Source organism: Carassius auratus, chromosome 3 (assembly GCF_003368295.1).
Source record: "Carassius auratus strain Wakin chromosome 3, ASM336829v1, whole genome shotgun sequence".
NCBI lineage: Eukaryota > Metazoa > Chordata > Actinopteri > Cypriniformes > Cyprinidae > Carassius > Carassius auratus.
The window spans coordinates 16,581,385-16,597,400 of NC_039245.1; the positions used below are offsets into that span (position 1 = coordinate 16,581,385).

Consider the following 16,016-nt stretch of genomic DNA (forward strand, 5'->3'; position numbering starts at 1 on the left):
CCGTTTGGCCAGGGGTGTTTTTAAACCACATACAAGATTTGAGAAGGAAAAAATCATTATGAAAATTTTTTTATTATTTTTTTCCTTAAAATGTTCTTCCTAACTTCAGGCCTTATTATCATGTCATATACAGTGCAGACCAAAAGTTTGGACACACCTTCTCATTCAAAGAGTTTTCATTATTTTCATGACTATGAAAATAGAAGATTCACGCTGAAGGCATCAAAACTATGAATATACACATGTGGATTATATATGGAATTATATACATAACAAAAAAGTGTGAAACAACTGAAAATATATCATATTGTAGGTTCTTCAAAGTAGCCACCTTTTGCTTTGATTACTGCTTTGCACACTCTTGGCATTCTCTCGATGAGCTTCAAGAAGTAGTCACCTGAAATGGTCTTCCAACAGTCTTGAAGGAGTTCCCCGAGAGATGCTTAGCACTTGTTGGCCCTTTTGCCTTCTGTCTGCGGTCCAGCTCACCCCTAAACCATCTCGACTGGGTTCAGGTCCGGTGACTGTGGAGGCCAGGTCATCTGGTGCAGTACCCCATCACTCTCCTTCTTGCTCAAATAGCCCTCGATGCCTTCAGTGTGACTCTACAATCTTCATAGTCATGAAAATAAAGAAAACTCTTTGTATGAGTTTTCCAAACTTTTAGTCTGTACTGTAACTGTGATGTTCTGTAAAACAACAAACTTTAAAATACTTTGTTCTTACTGGTGAAAATCAGATGGTCATCTCTGTTTTCTCTCAGGTACATCACAGTGTAAGCTTCACAGTGAACATTACTCTCGTCAGCGTAGTCCATATCAACAACAAAAATATATCTTGACTCCATATAGTGGTTATTTTGAAAAAATCCAAGGTATTTTGAGCAGTAGGATTATAAAAAATGTGCTAAAATAAAATTAAATTAAGTAGCCTATATAAAATTGCAAACATCTATCTTGCAGTACTTTTTTACTTAAGTACATAAAAAATTGAGTACTTTTGTACTTTCACTTAAGTAAAATTGAAAAAGAAGTACTTTTACTTTTACTGGAGTAATATTTTACCATATGTATCTGTACTTTTACTCAAGTACTTGATTTGTGTACTTCGTCCACCACTGCTCTTTGTTTGTGGTACAGCCGCAATGGCTTAATATTAGTGCTTATCCAATCAGCATCTGTGGGAAACTGTGGGCTGAAATCTATCAGTTTATTCAAATGCATGCTCATTCTGTGGAGGGCTCAATCAGAGACACACACGAGCACATTAACTCCCCAGTGTGAGCTCTGTGCTGTATGGTGGGGTTTTCCCTGGCTAGCATGCTGCAGATGCTAATTGTTTTAACCAGGCCTAATGGACCAGTGATAGAGATGAATTAGTTGGTGGGAAAGTTTGGTACGGTTGGGGAAGTGGTTGTCTGTACTGAGCATGCTCAGTGACCCCCTGTGGTGGCAGTTATCTCATGCATACGTGCAGTAAAACCTTAGCGCAGCGCTGCAGGGAATGAAGCAATTAGTTTAGCAGAGGATTGCACTGCAGTTGAATACAACTGAAGCCGCTTTAGATGAGAGCGCCAGTCAAATGCCAAATTATTATATTATGATATGACTGACAGCTTGAGAGTATCATCGTTTACTATGGAAGAACACTACACTAGGAAATCACGTAAAAGAGTGATTTTAACATAAATGCATTCAAAGAAATTCAACACTGGTGCAGTGTATTCTGGGAAATGATGTTCTTCCATCCTGGTTCACAAAAGTTAGAATTTGTAAATATGATGAATATATAAACTAAATAAAACTTACTGGTTTGTGTATGAAGCATAAACAGTTAAAAATATTTTAAACATTATTAAACAGAATATTAAAACTTACATTAAAATGTGCTTATCTAGATAAAAATGACAGTTGACAGTTTTAAAAGTCTTTTTGAAGATTGATACATTTGAAAAAAAAATTAAATGAGCTTTTTTAGCTGAAAATTACACTCTTTAATTTCAATTCATTAAGCAATTTAGCATCCTGTTTGCAACCTCAATTCATAATCAGAAATTGATTGACCAATTTGAAAATTAAATTAGCGATTCTAAACCCTGTTTGCAACCTCAATACTTATGCAGATATTAAATTGCAGTTTGCAAGACATTGTCAAGTCAATTTTGAATGGCCAGAGTAAAACAAATCTCCGTCAGGAGCTGGATTACAGGGAGAACAGGGAACAGGGAATTACTCAATGCACAAAGCACCCTGCCAAAAAAAAAAAAAAAAGGCTGATCTTGTATTCTGCAAACCAAGGCAGTATTGAAGGCTGTTTCAGAGCTCTGCATCTTTTGAAGTGCACAGGTTGGTGGGGTTTTCTCTAATGCGAGTGGTTTCTCCATGCCGATGAAGACTTGTTCGCATCTCACAGGAGTCCGATTTAAGCAGGTTTTAATTCCGTCTCTTAAAAGAGGAGAGCCACAGGTGCAATGATAACAGTGTCTGCACAGCGGGAAAGCCGGAGATGAAGGTAAGGCCCCCTGTGAGAGAAATTCCCAGCGGCCCTTGAGAGCCCCAGGCAGATGGTAAGAAGAAACAGCCCTAAATCCAACACAAAGCCAGAGGTTTTACTTCCAGGAACGCTCTCTTCTACACATTTCCATATGGACATCCTCAGGAATAAACCGCTCGGCTCCGGATAATGAGTCCTGTATTTCTGCACTCATTAGTGACTCCCAGACTCCAGCGCTTTAGCCTGCGACACTAACCTGACGCCCCACTCATTTAGCTTTGACTCTCCGTTAGCCAAGCAGCTAATTAGCCACACTGCTTTCTTTTGGCAAACCTTCGGCCCCGCTCACCACAGGCTAAATCTCCATTAGCCACGAGGCTAATCAACGGCGCCAAGCTTTGTTAGCGCAGGGACCGAGTCATTAGCGTGGCTCACTTGAGTCCGTGCAGGCAGATGGAGCTTATAGCGAGAGATTGGGTCTCAAGGTGTTGGGTTTACAGTATGGCCATATTGCCTTTGTTTACCTTTTGTGATGTCTTATGCATGCACTCAGAACCTTGTAGTGCTTCAAGCAATCACAGCTGTGCGTGGTCCATTAATACAATACAAAACAAGATTTTCTTTTTTAAAGTTGTAAATAAACTAATGATTATTGGAGTGCATGTTCAAGAAAATACTATTTCATTTTGTCAACTTCAAGCAATTTCTGAGTGAAAACTGCTTACTTGTGAAGAAAAACAAGTGAGAATTTGCTGAAAATGTACCCAACCCTCGGGCCATTCAAGATGTAGATGAGTTTGCTTCTTCATCAGATTTGGAGATATGTAGAATTACATCGCTATCTCAGCAGTGGATGCTCTGCAGTGAATGGGTGCCGTCAGAATGAGAGTCCAAACAGCTGATAAAAAGATCTCAATAATCCACAAGTAACCCACACCACTCCAGTCCATCAGTTAATGACTTGAGAAGTGAAAAGATGCGCGTTTGTAAGAAACAAATTCATCATTAAGACGTTTTTAACTCATCCTCTTTCCATATTATTAATTACTGAACTTCAAACCTTTGTTTCCGGGAATAATCATCAGTCCATAATCAATAACCTTTCCATCGGTTTATTTTTTATTTAGAGCGGTTTTGTTTTTGTTTTGTTCTTGATCTGAGCATATTTCTCTCCTGATTCAGACAAGTTGATTTGAGAAAGCAATATTATGGATTACGCATTTTAACCACAAAGCAATGTTTTGAAGTTACAAAAGTCTCAATGATGGATTTGTTTCTTACAAACACGCAGCTTTTCACTTCACGAGTCATTAACTGATGGACTAGTGTGGTGTGGATTATTGTGATGTTTTAATCAGCTGTTTTGACTCTCATTCTGACGGCACCCATTCACTGCAGAGGATCCATTGATGTGCAAGTGATGTGATGTTACATTTCAGCAAATCTCTCATTTTATCTTTTAAGAATGTTTATGTATTTATAATAGAAATCGAGACAAAACGACTGACTAAGAAACGATGCCAGCTTGGTTAGTAGTAATTAGACAAATGTCTCTAGTTGTCCATATCAGGTTTGCATCCTATATCTCTCCGCCTCCTATGTACAATAACTGTGAGCTAATTACTGTGCTGATCTGGCACACACAAACCTGGCAGCCTCCGAGAACAATAATCCTGCTATCAGAGAGCATGATGGGAAGTGAGCGAGGGGCCACAGACCATGTTGTATGTAATTTATACAGCTCAGCGGCAGTCTGTGCTGTAATTAACATCATCTTTTCGACAGAGCCACCAGCCGACACCAGCCCAAACAAACGAGCGCTGTTTAAAGCAGCTTTCCTGGCCAGCCTGCTGCTGACAGCTCATTAAGATGATTGAGATGATGAGAAGGAAGCAGATCGTGTGTGTGTGTGTGTGTGTGTGTCTGAGCCCATAGTCATCTTATTTACCCTAAAGGTAAGTTCACCACATCATCTGTAGAGAACAGTTCATGTAATTCAGATATTCGGAAAGTGGGAACATATCTCTCATATCTCTTTCCGACACTGCAAAAAACTCAGTATTTTTGTCTTGTTTTCCATTGCAAATATATCCTCATTCTTAAATAAACATGAATATGAACTCACGATACTATACTGTTTTCTGAAATAAACTAATAAACAGATCTTCACAATTAAGAGAGTTCATGCTTAAAAGACAAGTCTCCATGCCAATGAGGAAAGAAAAATGACAACAAGATTATTTTTCTTACCCCATCGGCAGATTTTTTCTTATTCTCTGGTTTCAAACTTATTTTTTTATTTTTTGTGTTTTTGCAAAACACAAGACCTGATATTTTAAGTAATGATAGCAATTAATTAGTATAAATTGCTTTTTTAGAATTTAAATGACTTGATAAGTAATTTTGCTTCTAAAGTAAATGTAACCTGCAGTGGAAAACGAGACAAAAATATTCTTTATCTTTGCAGTGAAGTATCTAAATATTTATTATCTGAAATTATTTTATTTACAACAGAAACGACTGACAAAAATAGGATGAATCCTTTAAGTGAATCATGTAATCCATAACTGAATGTGACGAGGGAAGAAACATTTTGCCGTTTTGTATTTTCAGTTCATGTACACATTCACTCTTTCTTATTTTTATTTTTAAACTTTATGCAAACAGTTCAAATTGGATTATAAATTAGACTTTTTCATTTTCTACACATTTGTAGAAATGTTGCATTTCATCACCTTCTCATCAATTAATCCTCTGTAGTGAATGGGTGCCGTCAGAATGAGAGTCGAAACAGCTGATAAAAACATCACAATAATCAAGTAACCCACACCACTCCAGTCCGTCAGTTAATGTCTTGTGAAGTGAAAAGTTGCGTGTTTATTAGAAACAAATCTATAATTAAGGCATTTGATGAGTTTGGATTATTGTGATGTTTTTATCAGCTGTTTGGACTTTCATTCTGACGGCACCCATTCACTGCTGAGCAAATGATGTAATGCTACATTTCTCCAAATCTGATAAAGAAACTCAGCTACATCTCGGACGGTCTGAAGGTGAATACATTTTCATTTTTGTGTCAACTTTTCCTTTAAAGAGCGTGAATCTCCAGGCGATGAAACCAAGAAAGAAGCTGCTGGATGAAACGAAACATGGAAGTTGTCAAACTCACCCCAAATATCTGCCGTAAGTCCGGGTCGCGGAAACGGAAGGGGATGTTGGAGACGTGTAGCCGTTTGGGCTGCTGTTTTTCCGTGGACTCTAAATGAAGCAGGGAAACTTCTGTCTGCGTCACGTCTTCTGTCTGTCCGAGCAAAACAAAGACAAGAGAGACATCCGTTCATCAGTGCCTCCAGGTTAGACTCGCAATGAAAGAAGAGAGAGAGAGTCAGAAGAAAGAAAAGAAGAGATCAAGGAAAGTAAGTTAGCCTACTCTTCACTAAACAGACGTTGAGTTATCGTGGCCTACCTGAGGTCACACATCTACTATAGGATTATTAATCTCCACCTGTTACTGTCTGAGGAGCCCACACACACCAGATATACTGACACACACACACACTCCTGCTCTCCGAGGCCATTGGCTTGATGTTTCCATCGTTATGTTGATGAGCCGCCACAAATGAAACTTCAGACGTGTTTGACAGATGTTTTCTCTCTCCGCTAGCTCAGTCGAGCAGAACGACACACACACACACACACACACACACACACACGCTTACAGCAGCATGTCATCAAAATGTCATCACTGAGGTAACAAATGTTCAGATTCATTCAGACACACAACCTCAACAAATCTCCCCAGAGCATCATGGGCTTCATCAAAACATTAACACAGCACCAACATTATTGCTTCAGCTCGTGACGGAGACACACACACACGCACACACAGACACACACGCAGTCAGATCTACAAGTACTTTCGTGGATCTCATGAAAACACGAAAATATCCTGTATGATATATTGCATTATTCTCTGAAAAACTCTTTTGCTGCAGGTCTCAAAGGTCGCAGCATTATTAAAGTAAACTAAAAGCATAAAAAAGGTTTTGTCCCTTGAATAAAATAACAATTAAATTAACTAAATTACTAAATTAATTAATTTTAAATAAAAGAAAAATATATATTTTTTTACTTTATTTCAGCATTTCTCTAAACAAAATACTAAAATAAAAAGCAATAAAAACTAAAGCCTACTGATATATTAGTTATACATACACACTACAAAAAATTATAAAAAAATGTAAAAAAAAAAAACACAATCAAAATTACTTAAATGAAATTAAAATAAAAAATAAAATCAAAACCAACTAAAACTGTCAGTAAAAAATAAAATCTAAATAATACTAAAATAACATTGGTCACCAAAAAAAAAAAAAAAAAAAAAAAAAAAAAGGATAAATCACATAAAAGCCTTATTTTAAGACTATTGCAATGCACTGACAAAAAAAGGCAATAAACTATTTTTTACCCCCCAAATCTCATTACTGTAATGCATCTGTTTGTTTATAGTTCTCAGTGATGTTTCTCATTATATTCTCATTGCTGTAATAGAGTCATTTTCAATGTTAATGTTCTAAAAATAACTGTTATATGTTTTGATTTTTAAAATTTTTTTATTTTTTTTTGAATCAGCAACTAAAAAAAATACTACAGATGCTGTAATTTAAATAACATCACGTATACGTTTTTCCTTCTGCATTACGACATGAGAAACGGTGGAATGTGTTTGAATGTCATGATAATGATGTTCCAAAAATATTAATATCTTACATTTTCTTTTGATTTGAGGGTCAAACATGAGCTGTTTCATGACATTCCCCTTGTGGATCTCTTTCCTCTCTTCTTCATGTGAGACACAGGCTGCTGCTGGTGATTTATGATCACACGTATGATCATGCAGACACATGCAGTACATCATTCATCACACACACACACTCAGCGTGCTGCTCCGCTGTAGGGAGGAGTGTGATGCATCGTTCTCATTAATCACCCCAGCATCATCATCATCACCGGCGTAACGACCGTCGGCTTTATTGTTGTCATTATGATAATCACTGTTCCGGCAGTAACGAGGCTGGTTTGTGCTCTTTTATCGCTCTCGCCTGCGCTCTGACACGCTCTGTTCTCACTGACAGCTGTCTGATTCAATCGCTGTGCCCGTGTGTTTCTGGGGCCGCAGGTGAAGACGGGGCCACCGACCCACTCCTCCCCTCACGCCCTCACTGCACCCTGGGTAATGACAGGAGACTCGCCCCCTCCCCATGAGGACAGAGCTTAAGATCACACGATGACTCATGCTTTATCTTTTTAATATTGTTGTAAGCATAATTCTTACTAAATATGATTAGATTTAAGCTTAACAAGAAAAAAAAAATCTGATCTTTCATCTGTCAATACAAAAAATAGCAAATTTAATCTTAAATACTTAGATTTTAATAAACAATACAATAAATTACAAAAATATATAAAAAGAGAAAATGCATGTGTGTTTATATATATACATACATACATACACACACCGTTAAATGATTTTAAATCTATAATATGTATTTATTTGTAATAATTAGTTTTTCTTTTTGCAAGCATAAAACTCACTAATATAATAAGATTAATTCCTAACAAGAAATACTAAACCAGTTCGCTAACAGGGTATTGGATTTCAATCAGTTTGATAACCTAATTATAGAAATTATAAAATAAAAAATATAAATCTAAAAATATAGAAATATCAAATTTAATTTGTTTAATTTATATTAATTAATCTATTAATTAATATAATCTATTTATTGATAATAATGTTAGTATTGTTGTAAGCATAAACACCTCTAAATAGTGGTACATTACACCAAAACACTCATAATAATTAATGTCCTTTGAAAATAAATAAATCGATATTTATTCATAGATTTTTATTAATTTGAATGCATTTATTAAATTATCAAAATACATTTTCAATATTTTTGATTATTAAATAAATTACATAAATTATAAAAAAGTAATACTGTAATCAATCTTATGTATTTATTTATTGGTTTGCGTGTGTGTTTTTCTTGTTTAAAGTGTAAATCTCATTAAATATTGTTACATCTATGCTTAGTTCAAGAAAAACTAAAATATAAATCTGACAACAGGGCAAATATAAATAACTAGAATAAATAACTGAAATGCTCATAATAATATATCCTCTTTTGGATATTTACATTTTTAATTATACAATATATATATATATATATATATATATATTATATATAAGCACATTATCAGCCATAGAAAGACTATAAGAGAGTGATCTGTGATCTCACAGTGATCTGTGAGAAATCCACCCAGCACAGCAAGATGAACTAGCGAGTGTGTCCACCTTTCTGCTACAATAAATTATTCATGTTACACCATGTACACGCAAAAATAAAACAGGCCAGGAGGAAAAGAGAAAGCAGAAATCCAAAAGAGCATTACAGCAATAAAAGACGAGATGATTTTCTGAGCACAGCCGCTGAGAAAACTACACAGAGAAAACGTAGCTTCTTATGTAAGACGCCATGGGCCTCAAAAACTAATGAATCTGTCAACAGGAACGCCATTGCACTGAATTCGTGTTAATGCTCCCCAATGCACTGAACACACAGTGTGGTATTTAGAGGAGTCTTCAGCAGAGTAACATCAATTAACGTCCCGACTGCATGGAGCAGGAATGATGCAAACAGACACGGTGATGTCATTCTAACAGTAGCGAGGGTGACACCTCCTTACACTGGCGTCAAACGCTCGCTCTCGCCTCATTATTTTGGACAGAGGAGCATGTACTCCCGAAACACAGCAGCTCCTCACACACCTGCTCATGCACAGCTTAATAATCACTGCATCATCTGAATATTTTTACTCTGACTCATGCGAGGTGAACCCTGTCCACTTACAGATGCTCCGGGACACACAGGTTCATCAGACGAAGTTCGAGTGGCGTAGTGTGAAACCCTTATTCTCAACGCATGCTTGCGGTCTTATTGCTTGAATGATTCATCAGCGCATGTTATTCCAAAGAGTGTCCAAAAATTACTCACTTTTTAAAAAATGGCTGTTTTTTTTTATTTAAGAACGTTTGGATATTTGCACTGGAAAACAAGACACAAATAATGAGGGGGAACCCTTTTTGAGTGGTGTGTTTACGCACCGGTGCTGTGCTGCTGATGGCTGGCGTGTTGCTGTCGCCGTTGACCAGATCGCTGTGAGTCTGTGCCGGCGTGTAGAGCGTCAGGCCGTGATCCGGGACGCGGTTCTGTCCTGCGTAGTCTTGCGTGGGAAGCGCGGTGAACTCGGCGGGGATGCCGTTCTGCGGGGGATGTGTGAACTGCGGGGTGTAAGTCTGGGCCATCGCGTCCACCGGATTGCTGGCCTCCTGGTTACCCTGCAAATGAAAGCATACATTAAACCCCTGTGGCTTTCACATATGAGCAGTGCTGGGTATCTGATTACAACTCATGTAGCACGTGCAGTCAGATTACAAAAAATGTTGGATGTCTTGTAATTAGACTATGTTACATTTTACAACAATAATCCCAATTAAATAAACAAGTAAGGTCAAGAGTAATCCAAAGTAATCCAAAAGTAATCCGAAAGTAATCAGAAAGTAATCCGGAAGTAATCCAAAAGTAATCAGAGAGTAAACAGAGTAATCCAAAGTAATCCGAAAGTAATCCGAAAGTAATCCGAAAGTAATCCGAAAGTAATCCGAAAGTACTCAGATTACATTACCTTAAATGAGTAATCTAGATTACATTACTGACTGTAATTGTCATAATGTAACTACAGTTTGTAAGTAATCTGCCCAGCACTTGCTGTATGTTCAATCCCAATCTGCGTTTTTATCTGCGCCTCTGACGGGTCGATGGGGGAATACAGCTGCCACGCACATCAAATAGGCCAAGAAAACCACGATCCTGTCTCATGGAGGATTACAGACATGCTTGATCATTACTAATGAACAGACTCTGTGTTGCAGAAGCCGCTCGGAGGACCAGACGACACTGGGATTTTCCAGTCAGCCTCCTTTATGATGTTTTGACTGAGAGCTTTGATTTTCCTGACAGGTTGCTAATGCTAACAGCGCTCAGACGCATCTTCACATAAACACTTTCAGATTGTACAGATCATATATATACACAACTTTTTTATTTATTTAGAGAACATGTTAAAATGTATCAAATCTGATCATCTGGCTTTTGAGGAAGGTTTCCAGAAAATACCATATTAGTGCATGTGAAATGATCTTCACAAGCCTCCAAAACATCTCAAATCTCATCTTTTGAGGAATGTTTATTGTCTCTCAGTCATCATTATATTGCATTGCATTATATGGTTTAAACAATTACATTATATATATTTAATTATATGTAGAATATAATGTTATGACTTCCAAAACAATATTAATATGCTGGGAGATTTGAAAAATGATGCTTTTGAATGTTCGCATCGCACATATCCCGCTTTATATCTATGGGTTTGAATCCCGTGTAGCCACAGTTCGTCAATATATGGAAGTTGAAATGACACTATTGCATCAGAAAAATGCTTTTTTTGTATCAAATTTGCATTTTTTAACACTATCGGGTAGATTAAGGTTTGAGTTTGGTGTGGCATTTTTCGACAGTCCCCAGATATCTGAATTCTGAGCCGCCACAATACATACAAGAAGCAACTTAATAAAAACACAGCAATACGTACCTATTTCAATTTAATACAAGCATGTTAGCGCATTTAACCTGTGTTTTAGCTCCACTCAGTGGACATTTCTCTTTGAAACAGCTGCGAAAGTTGCAGTAAGGTAGCTACGTATAACGTGAATTTTTATGAGAACAGATTGAAAAAACAAAACAAAACGCCAACTACATTACATTAGGGTGACCATACATCCTCTTTTCCCCAGACGTGTCTTTTTGCACCTTAAAAATGCATCAGTATTTTCTAAATTGGCCAAAAAGTTCGGGATTCTGCTTTTTCTTTCGTCAGTCGTCATTCATTGTGTGCATTTTTTGCTAACTATGTATCTATTTAGAGCCCAATCACATAAGTGAAGTATTTAGGCCACACCAAGCCTAGAGTTGACAACATTTCAGTTAATACAGAATTGTCCTGTATTTAAGGCATCAGAAAAAGCATTTGTATGAAAGCCATACGGAGTGTCGTTTGTCCCGATTTAAGGAATATGCTGTCTACATACCATCTACCCGAGGGAAGATATCATCAGTAAGGGAAGTCATCTTTCACTACTGCAGGTAAGAGTGTTAAATAGATAAAAACATTTTACATTTAAGTAACTTTTAGAGTATTCTTAACCTTATAAAACGTATATTGCTATGAAAGACCACAACTGTCCCTTGTTTAAGTTTTTTAAATATTTTATTTTATTTATTTATTTAAATGTTTATTTTACTTCAAGTAATACAATTTTTTTTAACCCTGAAATAAAGTTTAGTTTAAGCTGTATGTAAATATGTAAAATAAGTAGTGAGAACACACAAATACTAACAAAAAGTCTTAATTTATGCCATTAAAATACAGAATTGTGCAAAGTTAACAAAAAAAATTGTGAGAAAAAAAGTCATAATAGCAAAAACAAAAGTTAGAATCGTGAGACATAAACTCAGAATTGTCAAACAAATTCAAAATTGTGAGAAAAAAGGTGAGAATTGTGAGATAAAAAGTCACAACTATCATTTTTACTTCACATTGTGTGTCAGAAACAAGCTTCCAGTCCTGAAAGTGACCAAAATGACCTTTTTAGCACACGTAAAAACTTTCATGATGCAACTGAAAACACAGTACAAAGCAGCCATGAGTTTCAAAGCAGCGAAACACACACACACACACACACACACACACACAGAGGCTCGCTTCGAGTCACACAGGGAGAAGGAGGAGCTTATTAGTGAAACACAGAGCTGAGCTCGCTGCCGTGTGCAAGTATAGGTCTCTGCAGGAAAGTAATGGGAGTTACGAGATCAAGGTGTTTTTACACCATGATACCTGATTAGTTGATGTAATAGTGACGTTAGGTTTAGGGGTGGGGTTGGGTAAGGGGGATAATTTAGATTGCATGATTCAGAAACACCCAGCAGTTTCAAAACACCCATATGGTGATAAACGCCCACTTTTGCTCTGCAGAGACCTAAGTCTCGCCGTGTGTGATCTCCAGTGCGCTCTGAAGTGCGTGACAAACACGTTTTCTGAGGGCAGATGAAGCAGATGAGAAGAAATTAGGCTGATAAATCAGAGGAGACTCGGAGAGAGCTTCAAACACCACGAGTCCTGCCCTGATGCCCTCACATCCCTCACCATCATCACAGACACCTCACTCCAGACTGAGCTCAGCTTCTCTGGCTCCAACCACCAGTGGTGGACAGTAACGGAGTAGCTTTACTTCGTTACTGTAGTTAAGTACATTTTTCAAGTATCTGTACTTTACTGGAGTAGTTATATTTTGAGTAACTTTTACTTTTACTTCACTACATTCCAAAGCATAAGATCGTACTTTTAACTTCACTACATTTCATAAAACATATCGTTACTCCCTATATATCACGTGCTCCGACACGCAGAAGCGGTGTCTGATTCATCATGAACGAACTGAGTCTTTTCAAAATAAACTTTAATCGGATCGCGAATCGGACCAAACGATTCGTTTACGAATTAGAATGATCCGATTGCAGCTGTTCTGGAGTCGACCACTCACCGATTCAAATGAACCGTTTAGTGCGAGTCTCCAGAAGTAAGAACCGGCAGATCTTGTGAGCGTGCGTGCGTCTGATGTTGCTAAAAGTAAGTTATTAATGTCGAAATTTAGGATTAATTATTGTAACTGAAAATCATTTTTAGGTCAAAATTGTCAGTTGTTTGGGAACTAAATCCGCTGTAAAGAGTGATCTGTTTAAGCCCACTGAAATGCTGACATGCAGACACATCAGTCAGCGTCTCTGTGTTTTAGGTTAAAAAATAAAATAAAATAACCTTAAACTAACACAGATTAAATAAAATAACTCATGCATGTCCAAATTCCCCTCTACCGTAATATTAACAGTTTTATTAAAATGCTACCATGACATCTGTTTTTATATTGTGTATTAACAGTAACGTTATACATATGTATATTGTTTGGATTAACTAGACAACGTTAGACAGACATGAATGTTTATTCATAACAGTACTGAAAATAAGTAAATATTGTAGCTGATGCTAAATGTCTAGCTAACAAGCTTGCTGGTGCTAACTAAGCTAACTAAACTAATTTCTTATAAATAATGCCCAAATATTTTTATTCAACCACCTATATATATATATATATATATATATATATATATATATATATATATATATATGTATATAGATTACATCTAGCGACAAAAGAAAGGATGTGATGTTCAGAACATGGTAACTAGTAATTATCAAAGAGGGGAAGAGATGCACCCCGATTGGCCAGGGGTGTTTTTACACCCCAGACAAGGTTTGAGAAAGAAAAAAATCATTATGAAAATATAATTATATTTTCCTTAAAATGTTCTTCCTAACTTCAGGCCTTATTATCATGTCATATATAACTGTGATGTTCTGTAAAACCACAAACTTTAAAACACTTTCACAGATCACAGATTCCAAAATAATATTTGGGAGCACAACTATTAATAGTTCTAATAATAAATCATCATATTTTCATGATTTCTAAAGATCATGTGTCACTGAAGACTGGAGGAATGATGCTGAAAATACAGCGCACATCACAGAAATAGATTATATTTTAAAGGATATTAAAATAGAAACCATTATTTTATATATTTTATTTTGATAATTTAGAATTATTACTGAAATACAACCTTTTTTTGTTTCAAACAGTTCAATGAACAATAATAAATGAAGTACCTGGAGCTGACAATGAAGTAAATGTATAATAATTAGCAAAGATGATTAATTTAGCGCTGTAAACGCGCGTGTTAGGGACGGAGACGCGCCGCGGAGCGTCAGACGCGCGTGAGGACCAAACACAGCAGAACGGTAGGAAACTTCACTCCTCTTATTACTTCTCTTTTACTATAGCGATTTATTTTTAGACACGTGATCTGAGGCTTTCATAGATTTGTAGAGTTATTAGAGAAATTGAGTTATTTTTTTAATTTTTTTTACATTCTTTGGTCGAAGTTTTCAGATCGGTAATTCGGAGCCTGTTCGCGACTCTGTTGATTCAGATCGGGACTTCGGAGCCTGTTCGCGACTCCGTTGATTCAGATCGGCACTTCGGAGCCTGTTCGCGACTCGGTTGATTCAGATCGGGACTTCGGAGCCTGTTCGCGACTCGGTTGATTCAGATCGGGACTTCGGAGCCTGTTCGCGACTCGGTTGATTCAGATCGGCACTTCTGAGCCTGTTCGCGACTCGGTTGATTCAGATCGGCACTTCGGAGCCTGTTCGCGACTCGGTTGATTCAGATCGGGACTTCGGAGCCTGTTCGCGACTCGGTTGATTCAGATCGGCACTTCTGAGCCTGTTCGCGACTCGGTTGATTCAGATCGGCACTTCGGAGCCTGTTCGCGACTAGGTTGATTCAGATCGGCACTTCGGAGCCTGTTCGCGACTCGGTTGATTCAGATCGGCACTTCGGAGCCTGTTCGCGACTCGGTTGATTCAGATCGGCACTTCGGAGCCTGTTCGCGACTCCGTTGATTCAGATCGGCAATTCGGAGCCTGTTCGCGACTCGGTTGATTCAGATCGGGACATCGGAGCATGTTTGAGATTTTTTTAAATTCAGACATCGAAGCAGGAAGTGTTTGTCAAACAGTTAATTGGTGATAAATGAATATTTGGACTTGAGGCTTTTTTTTACCTGTCGATTCAGCATGTACATGGACCCACACACAAAGGTGGACACACTCTAGACTTAATCATCAGTAGAGCTCTAAACTTTTCATCCATTGTTATTAAGGACGTTGATAAAGGACGTTATTCAACCACCTATATATATATATATATATATATATAGATTACATCTGGGGAGAAAAGAAAGGATGTGATGTTCAGAACATGGTAACTACAGTAATTATCAAAGAGGGGAAGAGATGCAACCCGTTTGGCCAGGGGTGTTTTTACACCCCAGACAAGGTTTGAGAAGGAAAAAATCATTATGAAAATATAATTATATTTTCCTTAAAATCTTCAGGCCTTATTATCATGTCATATATAACTGTGATGTTCTGTAAAACAACAAACTTTAAAATACTTTGTTCTTACTGGTGAAAATCAGATGGTCATCTCTGTTTTCTCTCAGGTACATCACAGTGTAAGCTTCACAGTGAACATTACTCTCGTCAGCGTAGTCCATATCAACAACAAAAATATATCTTGACTCCATATAGTGGTTATTTTGGAAAAAATTCCAGGTATTTTGAGCAGTAGGATTATAAAAAAAAATATAGCTGCAAGCAGCGATGGCGGGCTCAAGCCACCAATGCCATCACCACCCCGGTGGCATCAGGTAAACTGT

The 16,016-nt window shown here is 37.3% G+C and overlaps 1 protein-coding gene across 4 annotated transcripts in view; it reads right to left on the bottom strand.

Annotated features, from left to right (window-relative positions):
• Positions 1-16,016, bottom strand: part of LOC113055236 (RNA binding protein fox-1 homolog 3-like) — a 137,934-nt gene that overhangs the window by 22,122 nt on the left and 99,796 nt on the right. For all 4 annotated transcript variants that reach the window (XM_026221387.1, XM_026221377.1, XM_026221361.1 and 1 more), the window contains 2 exons: positions 9,662-9,895; positions 5,663-5,794 (listed from right to left, as the gene is read on the bottom strand). In XM_026221387.1, coding sequence (XP_026077172.1) covers positions 5,663-5,794; positions 9,662-9,895 — 366 coding nt within the window. The remainder of the gene's footprint in view (positions 1-5,662; positions 5,795-9,661; positions 9,896-16,016) is intronic.